We start from the raw sequence: 26342 nt of genomic DNA on the forward strand, positions 1-26342 counted from the left end.
GAAGGGCCTGTTTCTATGCTGTATCTCTAAAACTAAATTGGCACATGGACTCTTAACAAATACTCTAAAAATTCACCTCATTTTAAACACTATAAACTAATAACAGAAATGCTTGAGTTTATCAACTACTCCTCCAATATTGTCATTTCATACTTAGCTGTTGATAAAAAAGTACAAACTCACTTGGCCCAGGACTTCAACATAGTCGATGGACTGGAAAGTAGACAATTGGAGTATGAAGCAAACTTTTTAAAGACCTTTAAAGTAGGGTGAAAAAATAATCAATTATATTCAATGCAGATAATTCATTATTATTCAGTGAATTGTCTTGCATCTTTATGCATTATAACATGCAGTACAAGAGAATAGCAACTCTTCACATCCCTAACCAAGTAGCCCTAAAGGGTTAGGGCAGCACAGTGTTGCAGAGGTGGAGTTACTGTCTTACAGCACCAGAGACCCAGGTGTGATCCTGACTACGGGTGCTGTCCGTACAGAGTTTGCACGTTCTCCAGGTGCCCCGGTTTCCTCCCACACTCCAAAGACGTGCAGGTTTGTCAGTTAATTGACCTCTGTAAATTGACCCTAGTGTGTAGAATAGTGCAAGTGTACGGGATGGTCGCTGGTTGGCACGGCCTCGGTGGGCCTGTTTCCACACTGTATCTCTAAAATAAGGTAAAAGTAAACCATAACATTCTCTCTTTTTGACCTTAAATCTTTCAGGTCACGGGTACCAGTGTATGTCAGAACTGCAGGATAGTAATCTTGTATTGAGAATCAGTCAACCTGATGGAGTGCAGCTCTCATGCCATCCAGAAAAGAACAACCAATAATATTCATGTTCATAGGGGCAGAATTAGGCCATTTAGCCCCTTGAGTCTACTGACATTTAATCATGAATGATTCATTATTTCCTCTCAATCCCATTCTTCTGCTTCCTCCTCATATCCTTTGACACCCTTACTATCAATGTCCGCTTTAAAAATATCCACTGGTGGCCTCCACAGCTGTCTGGGCAATGAATTTCACAGATGCACTAGCCTCTGACTAAAGAAATTCCTCCTCATCTCCATTTTAAGGGTAGGTCTTGCTATTCATTGGTTAAAACCTCCCTCAATGCAAATGGCTTAATAATACATGACTGCTATTCCGTCATATTATGCTGACAATATGAAGTAAAGCTGCACAAACGGTGCACTGTGAGACGTCCCCCGCCTTTCCTCACTGGTGTTGACCGCAGCTGAAATAGTAAAACTAGCGCCTGCCATTCAGCAAATGAAAAGGGTGGAGAATCTATGGAATTCATTGCTACAGAAGGCAGAGGAGGCCAAGTCATTGGGTATTTTTAAAGCGCAGATTGATAGGTTCTTGATTAGCAAGGGTGTTAAAGGTTACGGGGAGAATGGGGTTGAGAGAAAAGTAGATGAGCTATTATCGAATGGCGGAGCAGACTTGATGAGCTGAATAGCCCAATTCTGCTCTTATGTCTCATGAACTAGAAGTGTGGGGATTTAATGAGGATACAGATGATTGTGATGATGTTCCCTGCAAATGTACGCCTGCCTCATGACTGCTCACTATCTAAAAATGGCCACTTGAACACCTTAACCATGAAAATGTATCTCAGCAAATAATCAACATCACAAGAGAGGAATGACAGGAGAGAAATGTTTTAGAAAAGACAGAATAGAAATACACCATTCACACAGTAAAAGTGTTTCATTGGGTGATTAAGTCAAGGTGCTTTGCTGTTTATGACAGCAAAATTCAGCCCATCGATCCTTTCACTGCAAAGGTTGCAATTGTGGAACTCCCAGATGTAATATTTGTCTCCTTAAGTGGAGCTTTGATTTAGAAATTACTCACCGTTCCTTCCAACAAAAACTTGGCAAAGTACTTGTATCGGTCCAGTCCCTCTGGGTAGTCGACTTCGACTGCAGGAAGTTGCCAGCCAACTCGGACTGTAAATAGAAATATACCACTTGATGAATATAGAACACTTACCTTTCTGCACTCTGAGTAAAAAAAACATTCCTTGTATTTATCCAAGTCTAGGTTTCAGTGATTTAATCTACGTGCCCCTCTGCTATATAATCCGAGCGCTACTCAAAGGAGGAATTCCTCCACTGGGCCCAGTCAACACACTTCAAAATAATTAACCCATCAACTTACAAAAGGTGCTTCCTCTGTGACATTTAATCTGACCGATGTCAGGGCAGTAACGTGGAGGGGGTGTATCCAGAGGTTTGCCATAGTGACTGTACTGCGGGAGGAGGAGAGGGATCCACTCTGGTTCAATCGTAGTCAGCCCTGGCAAGTGGGTGAGATATCGCAATTGTTAACTTTGCACATGAGAACATTAACAAAAGACTTGTTCAACAACATTTGTAATTGCTGCTATATACGAGGCATTTAAATTCGGAAACATTTCAATTTAGTGCAGTCTGTCAAAAAGCTCCCTGTATCCACTTTGGTAGGAAGAGGAGAAATAAAAGCTTTTAAACATTGAGAAACTAGCAAATGTCAGTGTATGATGGGATTTTAGGTGTGTGGGAAAGAATTGCAGATGCTGGTTTAAACCGAAGATAGACACAATAAGCTGGAGTAACTCAACTGGGCAGGCAGCATCTCTGAAGAAAAGGTCGAGACCCTCCTTCAGACTCGGAACTTAGCTGTGCTGGTTACCAGGACAAAGCAGTAAACATGCAGATTCTTTACGAGAATTTGCAATGTGCACAAATGTAAGAGGAAGTATTTTCACTATTAACATGCTTCTGGTGTAGACGAATAAGAAACGTGTGACTGAAGTCACTTGCAGATGCAGATGTGAAATTCAAGCAAGCTGCCCCAGGTGGCACAAAAGTCTCAGCCAACAAATGAAAGCCCAAGTTATCACTAAAGTTTACATTCCCCTGGATGTGTGGGTGAGATTGTTTCACTTTACAAATATGTGTTGCAACACTTCAAGCAGCTAATTACTGATAAAGTACTGTAATAAAAAGCAACTGTGAAATAAGTTATTTTCAGTGTATTGACTTTCAACTGGTTTAAATATTTATGTAGCTGCAAATGGAACATTTGTCTGAAGGAATGTATTCACCACAGATAATTTTACTTTTATGCCCAAGACTGAGAACGTTTATGGCTGTACGGCTGATTCAGCTTGGTTTTGTTTTGTAAAGCACCTAACGGTCCCTTCGGCCCACCAAATCCATGCTGACATTTTTACCATTCTCCACTAATCCTGCATTTCACTTTCACCATCCTCTCCACTTTCACCAAGTCCACTCCATTGCTACTGAAGACAACCTCCCTCCAACTTAAAGACACAGAACCGGGATATAACACAAAATATCTGTGATTTTAAAAACTTTGCTTTTGGCCGTAACCAGGTTAACTGAGTATTAACATTTAAAAATGTACAAGTTTCAAATTTACATAAAGTTACAAGTTTCAGAATTTCTAAAAACTTTTAGAAATTAATGCATCATTCTTAATGTTAGGGGGATAAAATTCTCTGAATGCAGCTGCCTCAAATTCAATTTCCTGTCTATAAAATGAGAGCTGCTGAAAATGAAGGAATATGTGGCCACAGGGTTTAATATCTCTATTTTAATGACACTGTCTTGTATTTGTGAACGAGAAAGATCTAAGTGATTTTAATTGTTATAAAAGCACTGCCAAGTTTGTAATTGTTTGTGAAGATGCGAGTCTGTCCTACCTTGCATGTACATCTTGGAAGTCTCCACTATCTCTTGATAAACCACAAACTCGGGAAGATGTTTGAACAGCACTGAATTTGGATGGATAAACACCGGTTCATCAAGGAGAGGGGTCTGAAGAGGAAAAGTTAGTTAAGAGTTAGACCAATTCTGAACATTATTTTCTACATGCAGATGTGCGAGACATGAAAAATGTTCTGCCTTCCAGCGCCAGAGACCCAGGTTCAATCCTGACTACGGGCGCTGTCTATAAGGAGTTTGTACGTTCTCCCAGTTTCCTCTGGGTGCTCCGGTTTCCTCCCACACTCCAAAGACATATGGGTTTGTGGGTTAATTGGCTTTGGTAAAATTGTAAATTGTACGTAATAAGTAGGATAATGTTAGACTAAGGATCGCTAGTCGGCACAGACTCGGTAGCGGAAGTGTTTCTGCACTGTATCTGTAAAGTCTAAAGATCCATTATAAATAAGAAACTTTAAGCAATTAACATTAACAATAAGGTGCCGGGTGTACACATGACAATAAGCTAACTAAAGAAAGTGTTTCAACTCAAAACCTGAAGTCTATGTACCAAGGTCCAATTTACTTCACCTTGTAGGCATGTCTCAATTTTTCATCTAACACATCCTCCGACTGGACTTTCCTTGCAATGTGATCTCCAAGACCAGCCATTACAATCTGCCTTAAGTACAGGACCTGAGTTTCTGTTGGAGGTTTCATCTTGGGGTCAACAAACAATCCAATTTCTGGGAAGATAGCATTTACTGTGAAGAAAAAAAAAACAACAGCCGTTCAGAAAATACCCGAGTTAAAATTATTTAGAAATTCCCACAAACAATTCTAATGATAATATCACTGCAATTATGATACAGGTGCACAACCTTTTATCCGAAATTCCAAATAACGAAAAGCTCCGAATAGCGGACATTTTTTCGGTCCTTGAAGACGTTCACCGAGGGCGGCCCGCAGAGGTGACAGCGGAACCTCCAGTCGGTCCTCGAAGAAAGGGGAACTAGATCCCCATTCATAAAAGAGAAGGTGAGGGTATATTGCGCGGGAGGGTTAATAATTGACAATCTGCTGCTGCCTGCCCGCTGAGTTAAAATGTTCCCACGGTCTCACGATACACAGTATATCGTGAGTCTACCGTGGGAACTTTTTAACTCAGCGGGCAGGCAGCAGCAGATTGTCGCTCCCTTCAGTTTCACCCCACCTACACCCTTCTGCTTCCCGGGCATGTGTGTGACCCCTTCTCTCCCCTCTCCAGCTCCCCGCCCATTACACCGGCGCGGGGGCTTTGCACTGTCTTCACGTCGGCGATGCCAGCAGGTCAGTGCCAGTCACCGGAGACGTCAGGACCAACGGGACACCGACCCCCAGGTCCACTGCAAGCATGGAGATCCCAGAGACCCACAGCCAGCAGCAGCCCAGCCCCGTTCCAACTACAGAGGAAAACTACAAACTGGCCGGAGACGTCAGGACCACCAGAAGCCGCTACGGCAACAAGTGGCAGTTCGCCCAGAGCCTGAGCTACGCCCCCTCATCGGGACACCGACCCCCAGGCCCACTGCAAGCACGGAGATCCCAGATCAGCAACTCCAGGCCAGCCCCGCTCCAACTCCAGAGGGGCAGAAGCTGATGGTGTGCAAGGTACGTCTTGTTCTTGGGGTGGCGCAGCTCGGGCTGTGGGCGAACTGCCACTTGTCGCCGTAGCGGCCCATCGGGGAGCGGATTCCTCTGGAGTTGGAGGGGGGATATTGTGCTGTTTGATCGCCCCCTGCTATCCCAGGGACTGGGAGACAAAGCGGCTTTTGAGAATGGTGGGCAATCATTTCCAAAGTTCTGCCCACACAGTCAGTACACCTCTCCTCCTACACTTGTCTCCCGCACTAAGATCATCTCGCAGAGAATGATCCCAGCCTAACCCTCCCAATTCTCTCCTATTCTGCAAGAAAAAACTACATTGAAGACTCAAACTCGCGATCGAGTAACTGCCGGGATCGAGGTGCAAACTCGCGACCTTGCGGATGAGCCGAGCACTCTACCACTGAGCCAGCCGTTAAAATCTACTCTAAAAATCTAAAAAAACGAATTACGAAAAGTGTCTGGTCCCAAGGCTTTTGGATAAAAGGTTGTGCACCTGTAATTGAAAGGAAACTGAATGGTTGTGAAACTAGCTTATGAAAACTCCAATGTATTCGCAGGTCCGTGAGCCGATCACAAAATGGGGAACCAAGGGAGAGAAGGAAGGAGGATTGCAACAAAATAGCACCTAGACTTCTTGAAGCACTGTGCGTAGTGTACTTTTACACTATCTCCCTCCCCCCCCCCCCCCCCCCCCCCCACTCAAATCTGTTGGGGTTTTTATTAAGACAGATGGTTAACTAAGGACTTTGGAGTTTTGTCTTGCACTAATGTTTTTTCATAACTTATTGAACGTTTTGTTAGCTATGAGTACTATGTTCACAGACTTGTTATGCGGCTTGCAAGAAATAATTTAATTGTTTCGTTTCGGTGCATATGACAATTAAATCCTCTTGACTCTTAATAAAGCTTCTCTGTCACTTTGCAACTATATGTGAGTGTTAACTGCGGTTAATGGTCTTAAAACCTACTTAGAATCAACTGCAAACTTGAACACAGATTTCCTCCTGATTATAAATAAAAATGATAATTATAGATACACAAGCAATTCCACTTGGGCAATCAGAATATTACATTAATTGCCAATGGCCGCCTTAACCAATATCCTAACAAAGTCACAAGATTGCCTCCAATTTCCTTTTGAACATTCTTTTAACAGATTAAATTATTCCTTGATTCTTACCAACATTTGTCAGCTGCCCTCGTAAACGTCTGATTTCAACCATCGACTTGTGTCGCAGCCCATTTTTAAAACAGAAGTGAGGAGTGCACCCTGAGTACTCACATGCACCAACAGCGCCTGAATGGTCAACAATAGGCAGGGAAGAAAATTAAAATGTAGTCATTTATACAGTCATACCTAGTGTGTCAGAAATGGCAGAATTTCACTATTTTCAATGCAATATTTTTCACACTTTCAGTCATATTATCTGTCACTGAATGTTAAATGCAAATTACAATACAGTTCTTCCAGTTTGGAATCTTTGATAATGCAAGCTATTTTGTTTAATTTTAACTTTTCCCATCACAAACGTTAATTCCATTCTAAATAAGAAAACGACACAAAGTGCTGGAGTAACTCAGCATGTCACAGTATCGCTGGAGAACGTGGAATAGCAACAATTCAGATCCTGACTGAAATGTCACCAATCCATGTTCTTCAGGGATGCTACCTCTCCTGCTGAGCACTGCATTATCTTTGAAAATAAGCATCAGCAGTTCCTTGTCTCTACAGTAATTCCATTCTGTTGTCATAAATTGCAACTGCAACCAAAAATGTTTCATATTTTCTGTTAAAATGAGCTTTATTATTTATGAGCTTGAATTATTGGTCTATTTTACACCCAGTATGGACAGTGTTAAACGTTTTACTATTTGCATACATCATTGACAACTATACAAATGTACCTTCAGAGAAACAAAACTAAATGCATCTCAAACCAAATAAAATGACAGGTAACTAACAGGTCAAAAACATGAAGGGGTTTAGAGAGGAAAGTTCAAAGTTATGGTTGAAACCACATCTGCTAATGTTGAGATACAGATTTCTGTTACACACACACACAAAGCCAGACAGGAAAGACAGGAAAGACAGACCAGGGAAGGACGTTGCTCTGAATTTTCTTAGCACAACTTACATCAAGGAAGTGGTTATGGAGCGAAGTATTTTTATATGTAGGACGGAACTGCAGATGCTGGCTTAAAGCAAAGATAGACACAAAAAGCTGGAGTAACTCAATGGGACAGGCAGCATCTCTGGAGAGAAGGAATGGGTGACGTTTCGGGTCGAGACCCTTCCTCAGACGGTTTGTGAAGCATAATGCCATATCACCTGCAGTATTTGTCCAATGAAACCAGGGAACATAGAACAGTACAGCACAGGATAGGCCCTTCAGCTCACAATGTCTATGTCGAACTTGATGCTAAGAACCAACTAATATCTGCCTGCACATAATCCTTATCCTTCCATTCCCTGTACATTGATGTGCCTATCTAAAAGCATCTTAAATACCACCATTGTGTCTGCCTCCACCACTGGCAGTACATTCCAGGCATTCACTACCCTCTGTGTGTAACTCATCTTCTTTAAATGTTGCCCCTCTCACCTTAAAGCTATGCCCTCTAGACTTTGACATCTCCATCCTGGGAAAAAGGTTCTGACTGTCTAGCCTAGATATGCCTCTCATAATTTTATATATTTGTATCTGGTCTCCCCTTGTATCTGGCATTCCAGAGTAAACAATTGAAGGGTGTCGAACCTCCTCTTGTAGCTAATACCACTTAAACCAGCAATCATTGTGGTAAACCCTTTTCCAAAGCCTTCCCATCCTTCCTGTATTGGGGCGACAAAACTGCGCACCAAATCAGTGCAGCCTAACCAAAGTGCTACAAAGCTTGACTTCCTGACTCTTATACTCAATGCCCCAATTAACGAAGGCAAGCATACCATATACTTTCGTTACTCCTCTATCTACTTGTGCTGCCACTTTCAGGGAGTTATGGACGGTTTCCATGGTCCCTTGCACATCAATGTTGTACCAGCTATCATCACCAGATAGATGGGAACATTAAAGGTGAAGATAGTAACCTGCACCAAGAAAGAAACACTAAGATTCCTTCTCTCACACTTCAACATCACCTCGCTCCAAGAATCATTAACGGCCTGAACTTGTGCCCTTTCACTGCAGTAAGACTGCCATTTACTCTGGAGAAAGTGATGGGCTGAAGTATTGGATAGCCTTCCATTAAAGGGGTGCCCATTCACAAGCTCGCCGAGATCGGGCACCGCTCCAGAAGACCAAGCTCAGGGTCTAATATCTCATGGATCTTATAGAAACATATAAAATTATAAAAGGACTGGACAAGCTAGATGCAGGAAAAATGTTCCCAATGTTGGGCGAGTCCAGAACCAGGGGCCACAGTCTTAAAATAAAGGGGAGGCGAGAAAAAACTTTTTCCACCCAGAGAGTTGTGAATTTGTGGAATTCCCGGCCACAGAGGGCAGTGGAGGCCAAATCACTGGATGGATTTAAGAGAGTTAGATAGAGCTCTAGGGGCTGGTGGAATCAAGGGATATGGGGAGAAGGCAGGCACGGGATATTGATTGGGGACAATCAGCCATGATCACAATGAATGGTGTTGCTGGCTCGAAGGGCCGAATGGCCTCCTTCTGCACCTATTTTCTATGTTTTTATGTCTAGACTGAACTTTGAAAATGGTGCTAAAACCTGGTGACTCTTGCATGCAAGGACTATGTCTATACACTTTGTACTAATCGGGGATTGTGCTTAGGTATGGCAATACTTTGCTGAACTGTATGCAAAAAAATGCACTGTATGTCTGTACATGTGACAATTAAGAAACATCGAACCATTGAAGTCTGACACGTGCTCATGAAACTGATACACACCTGCGGGTTAAAGATTTCAAGTAATTCTACGTACCAAGCATGACCATGATGTCTCCGAGTTTAAGGGAAGGACCTTGTCCAGCCCAAACACGCTGCATTTGAGAGATTCTGGCTTTCTTCTTTTTCAGTTCTTCTGTCTTTTCATCACTAATGGCTGGTCTGGAATAGGTAAAGTTAAAAAAAAAGCTTGACAGTGCTTTAAAAAAAAAAACCCCCAGCCGCAGCATTCCACCCAAGATGAAAGGAAGGGACATTACACAGCATTGTAGAACAGGATGAAGCCATAAGCCCATAAAGCCTGTGCCAAACATAATGCCAAGACCAACTCTTTTCTGCCTGCACATAATCCGTATCTTCCATTCCCTACATGGCGTGTCGATCATGAAGTCTACCTGCACCACAAGATGGCGTCCAACCCAGGCGACTATTTGTGTGCGCGCCACAGAAGCAGATCTGCAATCACCTATTACAATCGCCCCACGCTTTTAAATCTCTTCTCCTACGGCAGCATTTCTTACTTTAACTATGATCCTCTCCTCTCACTCCTGACCTACTGTCTACCTCACTGGCAAACCTCGGACAATCTTTGATCGGACTTTGAAGGTAGACAAAAATGCTAGATAAACTCAACGGGTGAGCCAGCATCTATGGAGCAAAGGAAATAGGCAACGTTTCGGGTCAAAACTCTTCTTCAGACAGTTTGATCAGACTTTACTGGCTTTACCTTGCACTAAACGTTATTCCCTTATCGTGTATCTAGACACTGTAATGGCGGCTCGATTGTAATCATGCGTTGTCTTTCCGCTGACTGGTTAGCACGCAACAAAAGATTTTCACGGCACCTTGGGACACGTGACAATAAACTAAACTAAAGTCTCTTAAATGTCACTATCGTATTTGCCTCCACCACCTCCTCCCCCGGCAGCGCTTTCCAGACATCCGCCACTCTCGGAATAAAATAAATTGCCCCACACATACCCTTTCAATTTTGCCTTGTTCACCTTAATGCCCTCTGCGGGATATTTCCCTGCAGGGTAAAAGGGTCTGACCCTATCAACGCCTCTCATAATTTTATATATTTCTATCGGGTCTCCCCTCAACCTCTATTGTTCCAGAGAATCCAAGACTGTCCAACCATTCTCGATAGCTAATGCCCCCTAATCCAGACATCACCCTATCAAACCTCCGCTGCACCCTTCCCAATGCATTTTGTTTATTCTTTCAGTCCCTGGTCAGAGGAGGAAACAGTTACATTTATGAGCTAAAGCTGTACAAACTCATTCGAGTATAAAGATTATATTAGTGTTCAGCACTGTATTTGATATCATTAAATCTTTCAAATTTGCTTAGAGCAGCTCTATTACATTGCAGCGCTTGTATTTACATTATTTTGTCCGTAGTGTTACTGAATACTGAAAAGAGTTATGGGCTATGTACTCTGTAAGTCTTTACTCGTTTTACCCTCTCCCCAGTTTAGGTTCAAGCGAAACTCAAGAAAAAGTTGGATTAAAAAGTGCTGGGGTAACTCAGCGACTCAGGCAGTATCCCTGGGCAACATGGATAGGTGACGTTTCGGGTCAGGACCCTTCTCCAGCACAAAAAAATGTTAGATCTAACCACATGCAGGAGACATGGGGGAGGTGGTTTAAACTGAGCCACACAACATTATGAGGAACCTAGATGGTAGACAGGAAAGATCTATTTCCCCAAAGCAAAAACCAGAGCGGGGTGTTGGAGGAAGTACTAAATGAATTGGTAGAATAATTAAAGGGGAGTGGTGAGGGTCTGGAACTCACTTCCCGAAAGATCAGTAGAGATAGAAACACTCAACAAAAGTTCCGAGGAACAATTTACTACTAAATTGTTTTTCCCCCATATCCTTTGGTTAATTATGGGGGTTTTTTTTGTTGCCACTATCAGTTAGCACAGGAGATATTTTGGACGGTTTCTTCATTTCCCTCTGCATGCAGGCCTGCTGACCAACATTCATAAAGAGGGAATGCACTAACAAGGAACTGCAGATGCTGGTTTATATCAAAGAAAGACAAAAAGTGCTGGAGCAACTCAGCGAATCAGGCAGCATCTCCAGAGAACATGTATAGGTAACGTTTTTGTCGATTAACCCTTATTAATCCATACCATTTATAATCTCCACTACACATATATGCATGCCACCCATTACATGGTATTACGGTACTACACGGCACTACACTAACAAGGTCAGCCAGCTCTCAGAAACCACGCCGAGCTGGGTATGAATGGCTGGCAGTTTAAATGTTCTGGATTACCTATGGAATAAAGACTAATATTTCACTATGTGTGTTGTTGTGGATCATTCACAAATAGTTTTGGGTCGGGATCTTTCTTCAGACTCTTCTCAGAATTAGAGGATAGGGTTTGGTTGGATCGTTCTTCATCAATTGACATAGGCTTTGCCAAAGGGTCGCTTTCTGATGCCATAAATGTTTTACTGCATGGTCCAACATCATGCCCTTGTGAGTACAAATGCCAATAAATTTCCAGTCATGGACATCCCACCACTGCCGCCCCAGGAAAATTAACAACCCAGGAAGGTCAACTGGCCGCCAGTCTCCATTCCAATCATCTTAATGAAGCTGCAACTTTTAAGATCAATCGAGAGCCTCCTTGTTTCTCAAGTGAATAGTTTTTAGCCAAGGAGCACAATATTGATGTCTAGATTTGTGGTCTTTCCAAGGTAGGCGCTGAATAAACCGTCAACAGCATAATTGAAGATCAGGAAACTCTGCATGAAAGCACTTGACACCATATTTAGAAATGCTTGTCTGTAGATACAAGGAACTGCAGATGTTGGTTTACCAAAAAAGACACAAGTGCTGGTATAATTTAATTGGCAAATGGTTAGACAAAGGCCAGAGATGAAAAGACAAAAAGTATGAGATAAGGATAAGGAGGATGATAATTCTCACGTTATTTATTCAAAACCCGAGATCCACTGTCTAAACCTTTCCAGCTACGGCTATTGCTGCCGCCCAAGGATCTTGCTCCAGTATAAAACAATTCTCTGTTAATTTATGGAAAATGTTCATGGATAATAAACCTGGTGGATAAACTGGAACCAGTAATTAAAATTGCACTCCCTTGCGATCTTAAAAATGAACGTGGATTTTACCTGTCGAACTGCTCAAACAACTCTCGCACAGTCATCGCAGCAACGATCACGATGACATACGACATACAGTCATGTTGCTTGCTTAAGGCAAGCATCTTGGCATATCGAGGTGCTACAGGGAAGGATGCCATTGCCCTACCAAGTGACGTGATAGGACAACTCAGCTTTGCTCGTTCCAACTCCTTAAACCTGAAAGAGCAGACAATCATTTTAATATTAGCTTCATAACGGCATCATACTTAGCTTAAGATAGTTCTAAAATAAAGTGGATACAGAAAAGCCTGCAGATGCTGGAATCTTGATCAATACACAGGGTTGGATGAACTCAGAGGACCAGGCAGCATCTGTAGAAGGAATGGCAGGCAATGTTTCAGGCTGGACCCCTTCTTCAGACTGGGAGAGCGGGGGGGGGGGGGGGGGGGGGAGACAGCTGGAAAAGAGGCAAGGGTGGTTTACCCCGTTCCACTAATCTTTTCCAGCTTCCTCACCCAGTCTGAAGAAGAGTCCTGACCCAAAACGTCATCTTTTCATTCCATCCACAGATGCTGCCTGATCTGTTGAGATCCGTCAACAGCTTGTTTTTTTGCTCAATTTGTAAAGTAAGATTTTTGTCACTGCGCTATGGCTTAAAGTAATGAGCTGAAGCAGACCGAGACTGCACTTACTTACCTCCCATGCTTTGGTGGTTCCTCCAAAGCTCCAAGAGAAACGAGCAATTCCTCAGCAGCTATTAGGGACTCTGTCGACGGAGGTGTTGGGAATGGAAAATTGATCACCTGTGCATAAAGAATCAACTTAGTTGTGCACCTTTCACAGCCATGATATTGTATAGAGTACACGAGAACAAAGTCACAATAAGCTTTTATAAAACACTGATTCACTGGTTTCTTGTGACCTATTCTGGGCACTAATACTTTAGGAAAGAAGATCTTTGAAAGGGTGCAGAAAGAAGAGATTTACTTGAAACTGTTCCTATTAGCAGAAGGATCAAGAATCAGAGGGCAAAGAATGAAGAAAGACATTCTTGCCATAGAGGGAGTACAGATAAGGTTCACCAGGCTGATTCCTGGGATGTCAGGACTTTCATATGAAGAAAGGCTGGATAGACTTGGCTTGTATTTGCTAGAATTTAGAAGATTGGGGGGGGATCTTATAGAAACTTACAAAATTCTTAAGGGGTTGGACAGGCTAGATGCAGGAAGATTGTTCCCGATGTTAGGGAAGTCCAGATCAAAGGGTCACAGTTTAAGGATATGGGGGAAATCTTTTAGGACCGAGATGAGAAAAACATTTTTCACACAGAGAGTGGTGAATCTTTAGAATTCTCTGCCACAGAAGGTAGCTGAGGCCGCCAGTTCATTGGCTATATCTAAGAGGGAGTTAGATGTGGCCCTTGTGGCTAATGGGATCAGGGGGTATGGAGAGAAGGCAGGTACAGGATACCGAGTTGGATGATCAGCCATGATCATATTGAATGGCGGTGCAGGCTCGAAGGGCCAAATGGCCTACTCCTGCACCTATTTTCTATGTTTCTATGAAGATGTTTGTCAAAGGAACAAAAAATAAAAGGGTTTTATTTTTAAAACGCAGCAAGGTAGGATCCAGGTGGATGTATAGTTGATAGTGGTGTTTAAGAGCAACACAGTGGCACTGCTGTAGAGTTGCTGCCTTACTGCGCCAGAGATCCCGATTTATCCTGATTACAGTTGCTATCTGTACGGAGTTTGTACTTTCTCCCTGTGACCGTGTGGGTTTTCTACAGTTGCCCTGGTTTCCTCCCACATTCCAAAGACACACAGGTTAGTAGGTTAATTGGCTTTGGTTAAATTGTAAATTGTCCCTCGTGTATAGGATAGTGCCAGTATACGGGTGATCGCTGGTGGGCCAAAAGGCTTGTTTCCGCGCTGCATCTCTAAAGTCTAAAGGAAATTATAGAGGTCTGAGGTTTGGGCAGGGATCAAACTCTTGAACAAACGCAATGCACTGGAACTCTGCTGCAATTCTATGATGAATGATCCTTTTTATCCCGAATTATTTAAATGTGCAAGTCCTCAATCTGAACTAAAATTAAAGTCACTCAAAACACAGGAAGTTAACTTTCCTTAAAAGTACCTTTTCAATGTTCAAGTCTTTCATCTGCAGAACGAGATCGTCAACAGGCCGCCTTGTAATCTCAGCTGCAGAGAATTTCTCAAAGTCAGCAAAAACTGCTGAGGAATACAGCCTGCATACAAATAATTTCTGCATTTAACACCACTTATCATGTCTGGAGATAGCCTTGATATAAAATTCAATACACAATTGTACTCTCCATCACTGAATCCACACGTGACATGCATCAATACCACATTTGGAGATTTAAATTCATTCTCGGAGCAATTTGTTGAGATGTAAATATTGACCTTGTTGCATCAAATACAGAGGTTCCTGCAAACAAATGTAGTGATGTGATTTCATGGCCTTGAATTTTAACAAGGACCACATTTACAGAAGCAAAGAGCTAAAAACATCAGGGCTACACTCCTTGTTCTGTTCTGGGATTCCAGAACGGATTTATTTATTCTTAAATTTATTAGCTATAGATAAGGCTCTATTTCTAGAAGGCTTACAGGTTCTTTTGTGAAAATCAAAAAGCTTTAGTTTCTGGACCTAAATCAGACCTGCCACATTTTTCAAACTTTACCTTAAAATTGTAAAAATGTGTGGATTCTTTTTAAGATTTTTCCCCACAACTTTTACCCTTTGGTTTTTACAACAAATTACTTAGTGCAAAATGTGGAATTATATAGCACCCTTCAGTTTAGCATATCTATTTGCCATTATAGCTGTTAATAGTTTCATGTGAAATGGGTTTCGGCCCGAAACTTTGCCTATTTCCTTCGCTCCATAGATGTTGCTGTACCCGCTGAGTTTCTCCAGCACTTTTGTCTACTTAGTTAGTTGAGTTTAGTTTAGTTTATTGTCACATATACCGAGGGTACAGTGAAAAGCTTTTTTTGTGTGTGCTACCCAGTCAGCTGGTGGACTATATACACTTACTATTGATAACATGAACCAAATTTCTGTTCCCAAGATATTTACCAATGTGGATCCATTAAAAACAATGCAAAAATGTGAGAGTTCCAAATCTGTCTGAAGAAAGGTCTCGACCCGAAACGTCACCTATTCCTTCTCTCCGGAGATGCTGCCTGTCCCGCTGAGTTACTCCAGCATTTTGTGTCTATCTACAAATCTTTGCTGTTCTCTATCCAGAGGCATCTAGACCCTCAGCTAATGGGGTTGGTTTTTGAGCATGGAGAAAAACAAGGAACCTGAGATGGGCAGTAAAATAGAAGAGCCGCTAAACTTTCGCCGTGATCTCAATGAATGATAACATAAGCTGGAAAGACTGTACAATTTACTTCTGTATCTGTTTCTTGAGGGAGCTTGTCCCTACAATTGGCAGAGGTGATGCGCGCCTCCTGTTCTCCGCTCACAGGCAACAAAATGTCAGCAATTGACTGTCTCATGTCAAAGTACAGGATGCTGATGCACTGTGTTGCTCCAATTTTCCGAAACATTATGTAGTCCAGTTACTGACCTGTAACAGTGACCTGGGTCTGTTCGACCAGCACGACCCGCTCTTTGATTAGATGAAGCTTGGGAGATCCAAGTAATTTTGAATGACGACACTCCCGTAACCTTATCATAAAAGCGTTTTTTCACCTTTCCGCAATCCACCACATATTTAATGTTTGGGATAGTGAGAGAGGTTTCAGCTACGTTGGTTGCCACCACACACAATCTTGTGCCATTTGGAGTTGGAAGGAATACCTAAGTAATAATAAAGAATCATAATTTCAGAATACTGCAGAACATAAACAGGAGCTCCATGGTTCTGCAGTCTATACTAACAGACAGGTTTTAAGCCAAGAACTATGGGGCATACTATGTGCACTGTGATCTTTACCCTCCTATACAGTTCCGGGAGCTCATCTACTACAGCAGCCTTCTCCACAATACTCTGGAGTGATCAATGAAACAAAGTCAGCATCGTTTCCCAGGCCAACAGCTCAATAACTGCTCTCATTACATAGTTGGCTCTGCTTGGCAACACCAGGCTCTCGAAACGGGTACTCTATTCTAGTTCAGTCATAAGATGATATTACCAGGACAGAGAATGTGCTTGTGGTTATACTCAAAGCTACTTGCCCACTGATCCCTGGGAATCCCTAGCTCATGGCCGGTCAAAGTAGTGAAGGAGCACACAGGATGGTATTGAGAACCTCTAGTCAATGCAATGGAAGCACACAGACATGCTGCAAAAGCAGCAGAATGACTGGACCACCTCACCTACCTGTCCCTTCATTCACCTGCCCCATCTGTGGAAGTGTCTACAGTTCACTCTGGTCTCACTAGTTACCTTAGAACTCAGGTGACTGAAGTAGAAGTTAATGGTGAAAATTGCAACCTTTTTATCTAAAAAAAAAGCATTGAACATTATACAGAAAAATAACCCAAGACACAGTAGTTGTAATTTTTCAAGCATTCCGTGACCCACCTTCAAACTTCAGAACAGGGAGGAGAAAGCTCACCTTTGCTTGTTTATCCGCTGCCAGCAATGAGTAGAGTGGAAGAACGTAAAGCGGAATAGAAGGATCCGACTTCTCAGCTGTGTATACAAAAGAATGGATGCTTCAATTCTAATGATCACAAACTTACAGAGAAGGAAAAGTATTTTGTGGACTGAACTGGAACTATAGGTGCACAACCTTTTATCCGAAGATCCAAATAACGAAAACCTCCGAATAGCGACATTTTTTCAATCCCTTAAGAAAGGTCCTTGAAAACGTTCACCGAGGGCGGCCCGCAGAGGTGACAGCGGAACCTCCGGTCGGTCCTCGAAGAAAGGGGAACTAAATCCCCATTCATAAAAGAGAAGGTGAGGGTATATTGCGCGGGAGGGTTAATAATTGACAATCTGCTGCTGCCTGCCCGCTGAGTTAAAAGGTTCCACACAGTGTATCGTGAGTCTTGCGTGGGAACTTTTTAACTCAGCGTGCAGGCAGCAGCAGATTGTCGCTCCCTTCAGTTTCACCCCACCTACACCCCTCTGCTTCCCGGCCATGTGTGTGACCCCTTCCCTCCCCTCTCCAGCTCCCCGCGCATTGCACCGGCGCGGGGGCTTTGCACTGTCTTCACGTTGGAGCCAGTGCCAGTCACCGGAGACGTCAGGACCAACGGGACACCGACCCCCAGGCCCACTGCAAGCACGGAGTTCCCAGAGACCCACAGCCAGCAGCAGCCCAGCCCCATTCCAATTCCAGAGGAACACGCTCTCCGCTGTCCCCGTAGGGACAGAAGCTGATGGCTCGGGCTGTGACGTCTCCGGTCACCCCCCTGTACAGGAGCTGAGACTGGGAACTGTGGGGTTGTTTGCAGTTGCAGAGGGAGGGGGCAAGGGCGGTACAGTTCCCAGTCTCAGCTCCATTCCAGGGGGGTGGCCGGAGACGTCAGGACCAACGGGACACCGACTGCAAGCACGGAGATCCCAGAGACTCACAGCCAGCAGCGACTCTAGCCCAGCCCCGCTCCAACTCCAGAGGAACCCGGGTTGCGGATGAGGGGGTGCAGCTCGGGTTGTGGGCGAACTGCCACTTGTCGCTGTAGCGGCCCATCGGGGAGCGGGTTCTTGTTGGTCCTGACTCCGGCCACCCCCCTGGACAGGAGCTGAGAGACGTCAGGATCACCAGAAGCCGCTCCCCGATGGGCCGCTACGGCGACAAGTGGCAGTTCGCCCACAGCCCGAGCTGCACCCCCGAGCTGCACCATCGGGACACCGACCCCCAGGCCCACTGCAAGCACGGAGATCCCAGAGACTCACAGCCAGCAACAACTCTAGCCCAGCCCCGCTCCAACTTCAGAGGAACCCGGGTTGCGGATGAGGGGGCGCAGCTCGGGCTGTGGGTGAACTGCCACTTGTCGCCGTAGCGGCCCATCGGGGAGCGGATTCCTCTGGAGTTGGAGGGACAGGGAGGCACAGCGGCTTTTGAGAATGGTGGGCAATCACTTCCAAAGTTCTGCCCACACAGTCAGTACACCTCTCCTACACTTGTCTCCCGCACTAAGATCATCTCGCAGAGAATGATCCCAGCCTAACCCTCCCTATTCTCTCCTATTCTGCAAGAAAAAAACTACATTGAAGACTCAAACTTGCGATCGAGTAACTGCCGGGATCGAGGCGCAAACTCGCGATCTTGCGGATATGAGCCGAGCACTCTACCGCTGCGCCAGCCGTTAAAATCTACGCTAAAAATCTTCCATTCCGAAAGCCGAAAAATTTTGAATTACGAAAAGTGTCTGGTCCCAAGGCTTTCGGATAAAAGGTTGTGCACCTGTAGTACATTAGACCAGCTTCAAGTCCTTTCCTGCAAATGTTTCCCTGAATTGTTTCTAGATTTCATTAGAATCACCACACATAAACAGTAGCATGTGTGACTTGTGCAGCAATGGTTTAGTGATGTCCAGTCGCAGGCCAAAGTGACAGGTGCACTCTTGTTCTGGATTTACATTGGGTCTATTTCAAACTTAAATATCTCTTAACTACAAACTGCTCGTCTTCCAAGTGTTGCAGTGACAGTGGAGAAGCAGCGGGACTTGCCGTTGCCGTTACATCTGTGAAGGGGACTGGAAGCCCTCTCCATCATCCTGTTGCAAAGTTTGTGTTTCTCATTTTTATTAAACCCTTGGGTGATGCAAAACCTGTCCGGCCGCCCCACCTCTATATGCCGGGTCCCAACCTAATGGCTGCAAATGGCTTGAAAATTCAGCATGGGCTTAAAGATTTCAGCGAGTGCGAGTTTATGCGAGTCGCCAGTTGCGTAAGTCGGGGAGTGTCTGTACGCGTTTGTCTGGTTTACCATCCCACAAAACAACATTTTTCCAACATTAGAGTGAAAAACCCACGAATCATGTACCTTCTTCAGGATCATCAACATCCCCTAAATCCAGATCAAGATCAGAGCCAACTTCATCTTCATCGCCAATCCCCGCCTCTCGATCTTCATTCCCCTCATCCACTGGCATTGCAGAGTAATTATCAAGATTGATCTTTGGCAAATTCTAAAGGTAATAAAAAACAAAGTAAGGCCAAACTGTTACCCTAACAGTTTGAAGAAACACCAAGCAGCATCATTGGCAGGTCCATGTAAGGCCAACATTGTTATTGGGAACAAAATTATCCAGATGGCAAACTATATAGATGCCAAAGGTGTTTTTGTAACTGCAAGAGATGGTGCAAACTGTGGATATATCAAAAGCACAAAAATGAGTTAGTTTTCGCACTGTGTGTCAAAAGCACAGATTTTGGTCAACACTTATTTGTAGTTCCTGTTCTGTGCTATTTTTTAAATCTGAATTCATGGCCAATCCTGACCTCGAGTGCTGTCTGTATGAAGTCTGTACAGTCTCCATGTGACCATGTGGACTTCCTCCGGTTGCTCCACTCTCCCACATCTCAAAGATGTGTAGTTGGTAGATTAATTGGCCACTGTAAATTGTCTCCCTGTGTAGGTGAGCATAGAATCTGGGGGGAGTTGAAGAGAATGTGGGGAGAATTTTAAAAACGGGATTAATGTACAATTAATCTAAGTGGGTGCCCGATGGTTGATGCAGACGATAAGACTAAGGGCCAGTTTCATGCTGTTACTCTCTTAACTATAGCGGGATGATGTTAGAGACATAATATAATAAATAAAGAGAACAGAACACATACTGGTTTAGATTTGGCCTTTTTAAACTTCTTTATCGCTTCAACTGAATCATCATTATCAGGATCAGCTTCTACAATTTGAAGGGGGAAAAAAAACAAGAATAAATGACTGGATTACAGTTTTTAAACCAAGAGTCATTCACATATTCCATTTCCCTTTTTATTAAACTTCAGGGGAAAAAAATGCTCATGCGTTGTTGCCAATTGTTTGCATTCTACAAATTTGTGCACTAATGTTTTTCTTTCAAGGTTACAGTTAAATACTTTGCAAGGTGATCGAGCCAATTATTACCAGCATAGCTCATACTCAATGAAAAGTCAAAAACTACAGGCACGACATATTGGACCATAAGACATAGGAGCAGAGTTAGGCCATTCAACCCACAAGAAGGCTGCACTATAAGAACATTGAATAAATCTCCTCCCCTCCTCCATTCAACTTTAACCATCAGGAACAAAAATCTTTCAATAATATTTTTTTCTCTGGTCAAAAACATAATCCAAATGTACCATGACTTCAGACAGCATTGTATTTTTCAGTCTATTTACAAAGTACCACATGTTTATAACAATATCAGAACTGGATTTTGCACTACCTGAGGCATACTGCCCAATTGCTAATCAAATGGAGAACATTCAGACACCTATCAACTAAAAGATTATGAAGAAAGACCAGTAGAAGAAAGGTCCTCCACACACTTTTAAACATTCTAATGTGAATATCTAATTTGTACATATTTGACAAAATATATGCAACGGTTAGTCAAAGATGTATGATGTAGTCTGCAGTGCCGTGCATTTACCTTGTAAAGCACTGCCACGCTTGTACGGGAAAGCTCTTCTCAGCCTTCTGCACAGTGAATGCACTTCAGCCTGCCCTGTCAGAAACACCAAGATTCCTCCTGTCCAGAAATAAATCATCACAAATCAAAATGGGGTGGGAGATTGCAACCTTCACGTGGTCCACCCTGTTTCGATTAATGCAATCAACCTGACGTGCACAAACATAAGATCAAATAGAACAAGTTGACCTACATACGTAAGAAGAAGACAAGTCAAAATTCAGTCCCAGAAGAACATATCTACAGTGTATATTCGAGCGACAGTGTATTGTTTTGTTTAAACAAATACTTGAATCTAATTAGGAAAGGCCAAAACCACTAAGCTACATTAACACTGAGACACAAGGAACTGCAGATGATGGAGTCCTGAGTAAAACACAAAGTGCACGAGTAACTCAGCTGGTCAGGCAGCACCTGTGGAGGGAACGGATGAGTTGATATTGAGGGAATTGAGCCATTCCCTCCATAGATGCTGCCTGACCTGCTGAAGTATTCCAGCATTCTGTGTTGCACTGAAGTTTATTTACATGCAGGGCCAAATGAGGCACTGCAAATTTTAAGTTACAGAAGAGAAATAAGGCACAGAAATAGGTATATTGTTCTACCCAGTCTACGCTGACCAATAAGTACTTTTTTTTAATAACGCTAACCCTACCCTAACCCACTCACCTGTACATCAGGGGTAATATACAATGAACAATTACCCCAGCAAGCTGCATGTATTTAGGATTTGGGAGGAAACCCACATTGTTACATGGAGAATGTGAAAACTCCTCACAGGCAGCAATGGTGGTCGGGATTGAACCACAATTGCAGGAACTGCAAGGCAGCAGCTCAACTTGCTGCTCCACTGTGTCGCTGTGTTGACAGAATGGGATATTTTTTACAATAGCACATTTCACTGAACAACCAAATCAACTTTTAGTTAAATAAATGTTTTGATGTTAACATTAAACCCAAGGTGAAGATTTCAGCTCGCTCCAAAAAAATCTTCCACTCGCCAAAATGAACCTAAAACTCAATACACAATAATATAAAAACATAAAGGTATTGATGGTACTTTTCTTACCTGGAGGTAACATTCTATGGATCTTGTTAACTTTCCTAAAAGCCTCCCCTGCGTAGTCATCAAGTGGAGTCCGCTTGTTGAAGTGAACTGTGACAGGAAACTGCCTGGCATCCACCTTAAAGGGTTAGCGGAGATACTATTAATTTACCTGACTGTACCAGGAAGGCATTTCCCCCCACATTATTAAATTATAGTAGATTGCAGATGGAAATATGAATAAAATATCACAAAACCTTGAAAGCAGCACCACAAGACTCAAGAACAGCTTCTTCCCTCCATTATCAGGCTTCTGCATAAGCTAACTTCCATAATATGCAATTAACATCCATAAGCTAAGGTACTGCTCAATTCACATTGACGACATTGGACTTTGTACAAGGAACTGACGCACTACAACTCTGCACTCTGTATATTCCCCTTTGCTCTACATATTGTACTAGAGTTGATTGTACTATTGTCTGATTTGGATAGCATGCAAAAGCTTTTCCCTGTACCTTGGTACACGTGACAATAATGATACACCTAAACCACACCCTTTCTTATAACTTATTTCTTAACAGAACTTAACATTGTGAACGTTACTGCCACACATTAGCAATAATAATGTTACCTTAACAACAGGGGGAGAGGTTGGAAACAGTCTTTTGTTTTCTGTGAAATCCTCCACACGCAGAGTGGCTGACATTACAATCAGTTTCATTGGCTGTCTTTTCTGTAAGGAACATGTAGTGAGGACTTGTTTCATATACAGAGGCATAAAGGATTACATCTAGAAAACATCCACTTACACTTACTCAATTACATTAAGAAATTTGATATTAAAATCAGAGTTACACAGATTTTATCTGCACGTTTTATTTGGTAACATCCAACGGCTAGATCACAGGATATTTTAACCTATTGTAAAAACATACATGATTCTTTCATTCTATTCTTGGAAGGAAATTATTAATATGGATCTTGGTATTCAGCACATGTAGAACATTATTCTATAATTTAATATAATCTGAAGTAGGGTCTCAACCCGAAACGATGCAGGAGGTGGGGGCTGAGTTCCTGGAAAACGGTGTGCATTGTGATTTTTCAGAATACAACACTGCGTAGGTGTCAAGAAAAGCGAGTTGGAAAAATAGTATGTTCATTCATTTACTTTTTATTCCACACCTGTTCCATGACAGCGTACTTTATTCTGTAGATCAGACTATTGGGTTTATTTATGAATTCTATACAGGCAAATCTCCTGTTACTTGAAACAGAAAAAACTGGAGCACATATGTTACATAAGTTGTTGAAGTAGAAAGAACAGGCTCCTGGAACTTGAATAAGTGTCATGGAGAGTGTAAAAGCAGGAAAGCTATGTTGAGCCCTGGCTTTGCTTTATTTGATCGTGTCTAGATTGTGTTTGATTCTGGTCATCCACGTTTGGGAAGGATGGGAAGGTTCTGGAGAGGGTCCGTGAACTATTTACCATTCCAGAGAAGAGTTTTCAGTAATAAGGTTAGGCAGGAGAAGATGCGTTTCTTTTACCTTGAAGCACTGATAAAGAGATTTGATGGAGATATACAAGATCATGAAAGATAATCATTTGCAGGGCCATAAAGAATAGGACTAATGGGAATAGATCTACTAAGAGCCAGCATAAATCATACTGGCTACATGGCCTCCTCTGTGCCATATCAATTCAGTGATGAAACCACAGCTGAGATTAGTGGCTTGTTACATTGCGGAAATTCAGAATGGTAAACGTAAACGATGTCACACAGCTACCCTGCCTTATTCTTTGATGTTTAGGTAATAACCAACTCAAGGGGTCTCCTTTCAATAAACGTTAAATAAATGTAATGCTGATTATCGCTGGAAGGATCACACCTGGCAAACCGTTTCGTCTTGGAGGTCAGGGGGGGAAATTGTGAATGATACAATCGAGGATGTGACATTTAACGATGTCCATGTACACGACTAAAAGAGCAGATGTTAATTCTTTTTTACCTTTTCTCGAAGTGGAACAATACGAGAGAGCAGACCAATCAGGATGTCTGTGTACACACTCCGCTCGTGAGCTTCATCAATAATGATTACTTTATATTTTGTGAGCAAGAAATCCTGGAAGAATTGAAACATTTTTCACTATTTCAAGCTGCAACTGAAGCCACTTAATCTTTGCAGACAAGTGTTTCTGAGACTAATAAGGTCTCTCAGCCCTTTGTTGTCAATTGATAAATCATTGTTGCTAACATATAATCTCATCAACAATAAAAGTTGAATAATTTCCTCACAATGCACAAGTAAATCCATTGAACTCACCCTCTGGACTTCTTTTAGAAGGACACCGTCCGTCATAAACTTTATTTTTGTGTCTTCTGTTGTGTTGCCTTCATATCGTATTTGATATGAAACCACCCTTGAGAAGCAACAAGTTAAATATTCAATGTCGCCACAGCATGCAACAGAAAAATACAGTTCAGTAATATCTACGAATGCATTCCAGATGAGGACAGAATTAATGGATAGAGAACTACAGGTAAGAGGGCGAATTTTTCATTGAGATGTGCGGGGCAAGATTTTTTTTATAGAGTGGCGGGAGCCTGGAATGTGATGGAGGCAGATATTATAGTGGCCTTTAAGAGGCTTTTAGATAGGCACATAGAAATGCAAGGAATAGAAGGATATGGATCACGTACAGGGAGATGAGATCAGTCTAACTTGGCATAATGTCCAGCACAAACATGGTGGACCAAAGGCTCATTCCTGTGCTGTACTGTTCTATGTTCCACAACCTGAATGTCACTCACACATTTCCTGCTCCTGGGTTCAACTTTGCAGTTGACATGCGACTCATTACTCATCAAAAAGGTAAGCTTCAATCATATTTAAAAGTGGAATTCTGATCTCTGTGAAAGTGGGATGAAGTTCAAGTACTTGCTTACTTAAGTTCACAGTAAAGAAAGAAACATTTTTACCTTTGTGAGAGATTCATTTCTTTGGCAACTCGTTGGGACATGCTTATAGCTGCTACCCGCCTGGGCTCTGTGATGCCAATGATTCCATCACCACTATGGGCAGTAATCAGAAAAACACCGACAGTCTGATGTTAGCTTCAATTAGCTTCACATTTATTCTAAATACTAATTGGCCATAAAACTGGAAATCCATCATTAAACAACACATAATTTGCTGTCTTCATTTAGCTCTCCCCTCTTTCCTCTTTAATCTCAGCAAAACCCTCCATTTCCTTCTCCTCTTAAACCCATCTAGCTTCACTTTATATGTTTTAATACCAGTATATTTATTTTGCTGTAAGAAGCCCTCCATTTCCTTCTCCTCTTAAACCCATCGATCTTCACCTTAGGGAATCCCCAATTGTTCCCAATAGGTGCAGGTTTTGTATCATTCTCTGTAAAAAGGTTTCTTCTGAATTGTCCATTTTAGCTTAGTTTAGTTTAGTTTTGAGGTCCGCACTGACCATCGATCCCCGCACATTAAACACTATCCTACACACGGACACTAGGGACATTTTTTACATTTACCAAGCCAATTTACCTACAAACCTGTACGTCTTTGGAGTGTGGGGGGAAACCGAGGATCTCGGGGCAAACCCACGCAGGTCATGGGGAGAACCTACAAACTCTGTACAGCCAGCACCCGTAGTCGGGATCGAACCCGGGTCTCTGATGCTGCAAGCGCTATAATGCAGCAACTCTACCACTGCGCCATCGTGCCGCCCTGAATTGTTTTGGCAATTATTTTATACGTATGACGTCTAGCTTTCCAAATTGGCAATAGACTCCGAGATGGAAAAAGTGTCCTCATCGCCACTTGTATAATGTATGACAGACGCACACATTAAACACTACTTCTGAAATATGGTTCTTTTGAAATTAACTGGGGAATGAGGAGTTCGATGCACATAAGCAACTGTGTCACATTCAACACATATAACAGAAGACAGTTTTCTATCACTCCATCAAACTACTGTTCAATCACACCTCAACATATTCTTGTATGAAATCAAGCGTTCATCTTTTATCCTTGAGTTCCAATATCATTTTGCAAAGTTTATGCATTTTTTTCTAGTGTTCCTACATGCTTTTAATTATATATATATATATGTATGTGTGTGTGTGTATATATGTGTGTGTGTGTATATACGTATGTGTGTGTGTATATATATATGTGTGTGTGTATGTGTTTGTGTGTGTGTTTGTGTGTGTGTATATATATATATATATATTATATATATGTATAGTAATCTAC

The 26342-nt window shown here is 42.5% G+C and overlaps 1 protein-coding gene across 1 annotated transcript in view; it reads right to left on the minus strand.

The window, feature by feature from the left end:
- Nucleotides 1-26342, minus strand: part of dhx37 (DEAH (Asp-Glu-Ala-His) box polypeptide 37) — a 48864-nt gene that overhangs the window by 4174 nt on the left and 18348 nt on the right. The window contains exons 7-26 of the mRNA XM_055655657.1: nucleotides 25049-25141; nucleotides 24393-24489; nucleotides 24078-24191; nucleotides 22699-22800; nucleotides 22089-22203; nucleotides 20981-21079; nucleotides 20181-20248; nucleotides 19384-19528; nucleotides 17002-17078; nucleotides 16008-16240; nucleotides 14540-14651; nucleotides 13097-13203; nucleotides 12428-12616; nucleotides 9311-9435; nucleotides 6550-6666; nucleotides 4314-4486; nucleotides 3722-3836; nucleotides 2173-2310; nucleotides 1867-1961; nucleotides 184-257 (exon numbers count right to left, since the gene is read on the minus strand). Of these exons, the coding sequence (XP_055511632.1) occupies nucleotides 184-257; nucleotides 1867-1961; nucleotides 2173-2310; nucleotides 3722-3836; nucleotides 4314-4486; nucleotides 6550-6666; nucleotides 9311-9435; nucleotides 12428-12616; nucleotides 13097-13203; nucleotides 14540-14651; nucleotides 16008-16240; nucleotides 17002-17078; nucleotides 19384-19528; nucleotides 20181-20248; nucleotides 20981-21079; nucleotides 22089-22203; nucleotides 22699-22800; nucleotides 24078-24191; nucleotides 24393-24489; nucleotides 25049-25141 (2388 nt within the window). The remainder of the gene's footprint in view (nucleotides 1-183; nucleotides 258-1866; nucleotides 1962-2172; nucleotides 2311-3721; nucleotides 3837-4313; nucleotides 4487-6549; nucleotides 6667-9310; nucleotides 9436-12427; nucleotides 12617-13096; nucleotides 13204-14539; nucleotides 14652-16007; nucleotides 16241-17001; nucleotides 17079-19383; nucleotides 19529-20180; nucleotides 20249-20980; nucleotides 21080-22088; nucleotides 22204-22698; nucleotides 22801-24077; nucleotides 24192-24392; nucleotides 24490-25048; nucleotides 25142-26342) is intronic.

The sequence above is a fragment of the Leucoraja erinacea genome, chromosome 25 (genome assembly GCF_028641065.1).
Source record: "Leucoraja erinacea ecotype New England chromosome 25, Leri_hhj_1, whole genome shotgun sequence".
Lineage (NCBI taxonomy): Eukaryota > Metazoa > Chordata > Chondrichthyes > Rajiformes > Rajidae > Leucoraja > Leucoraja erinaceus.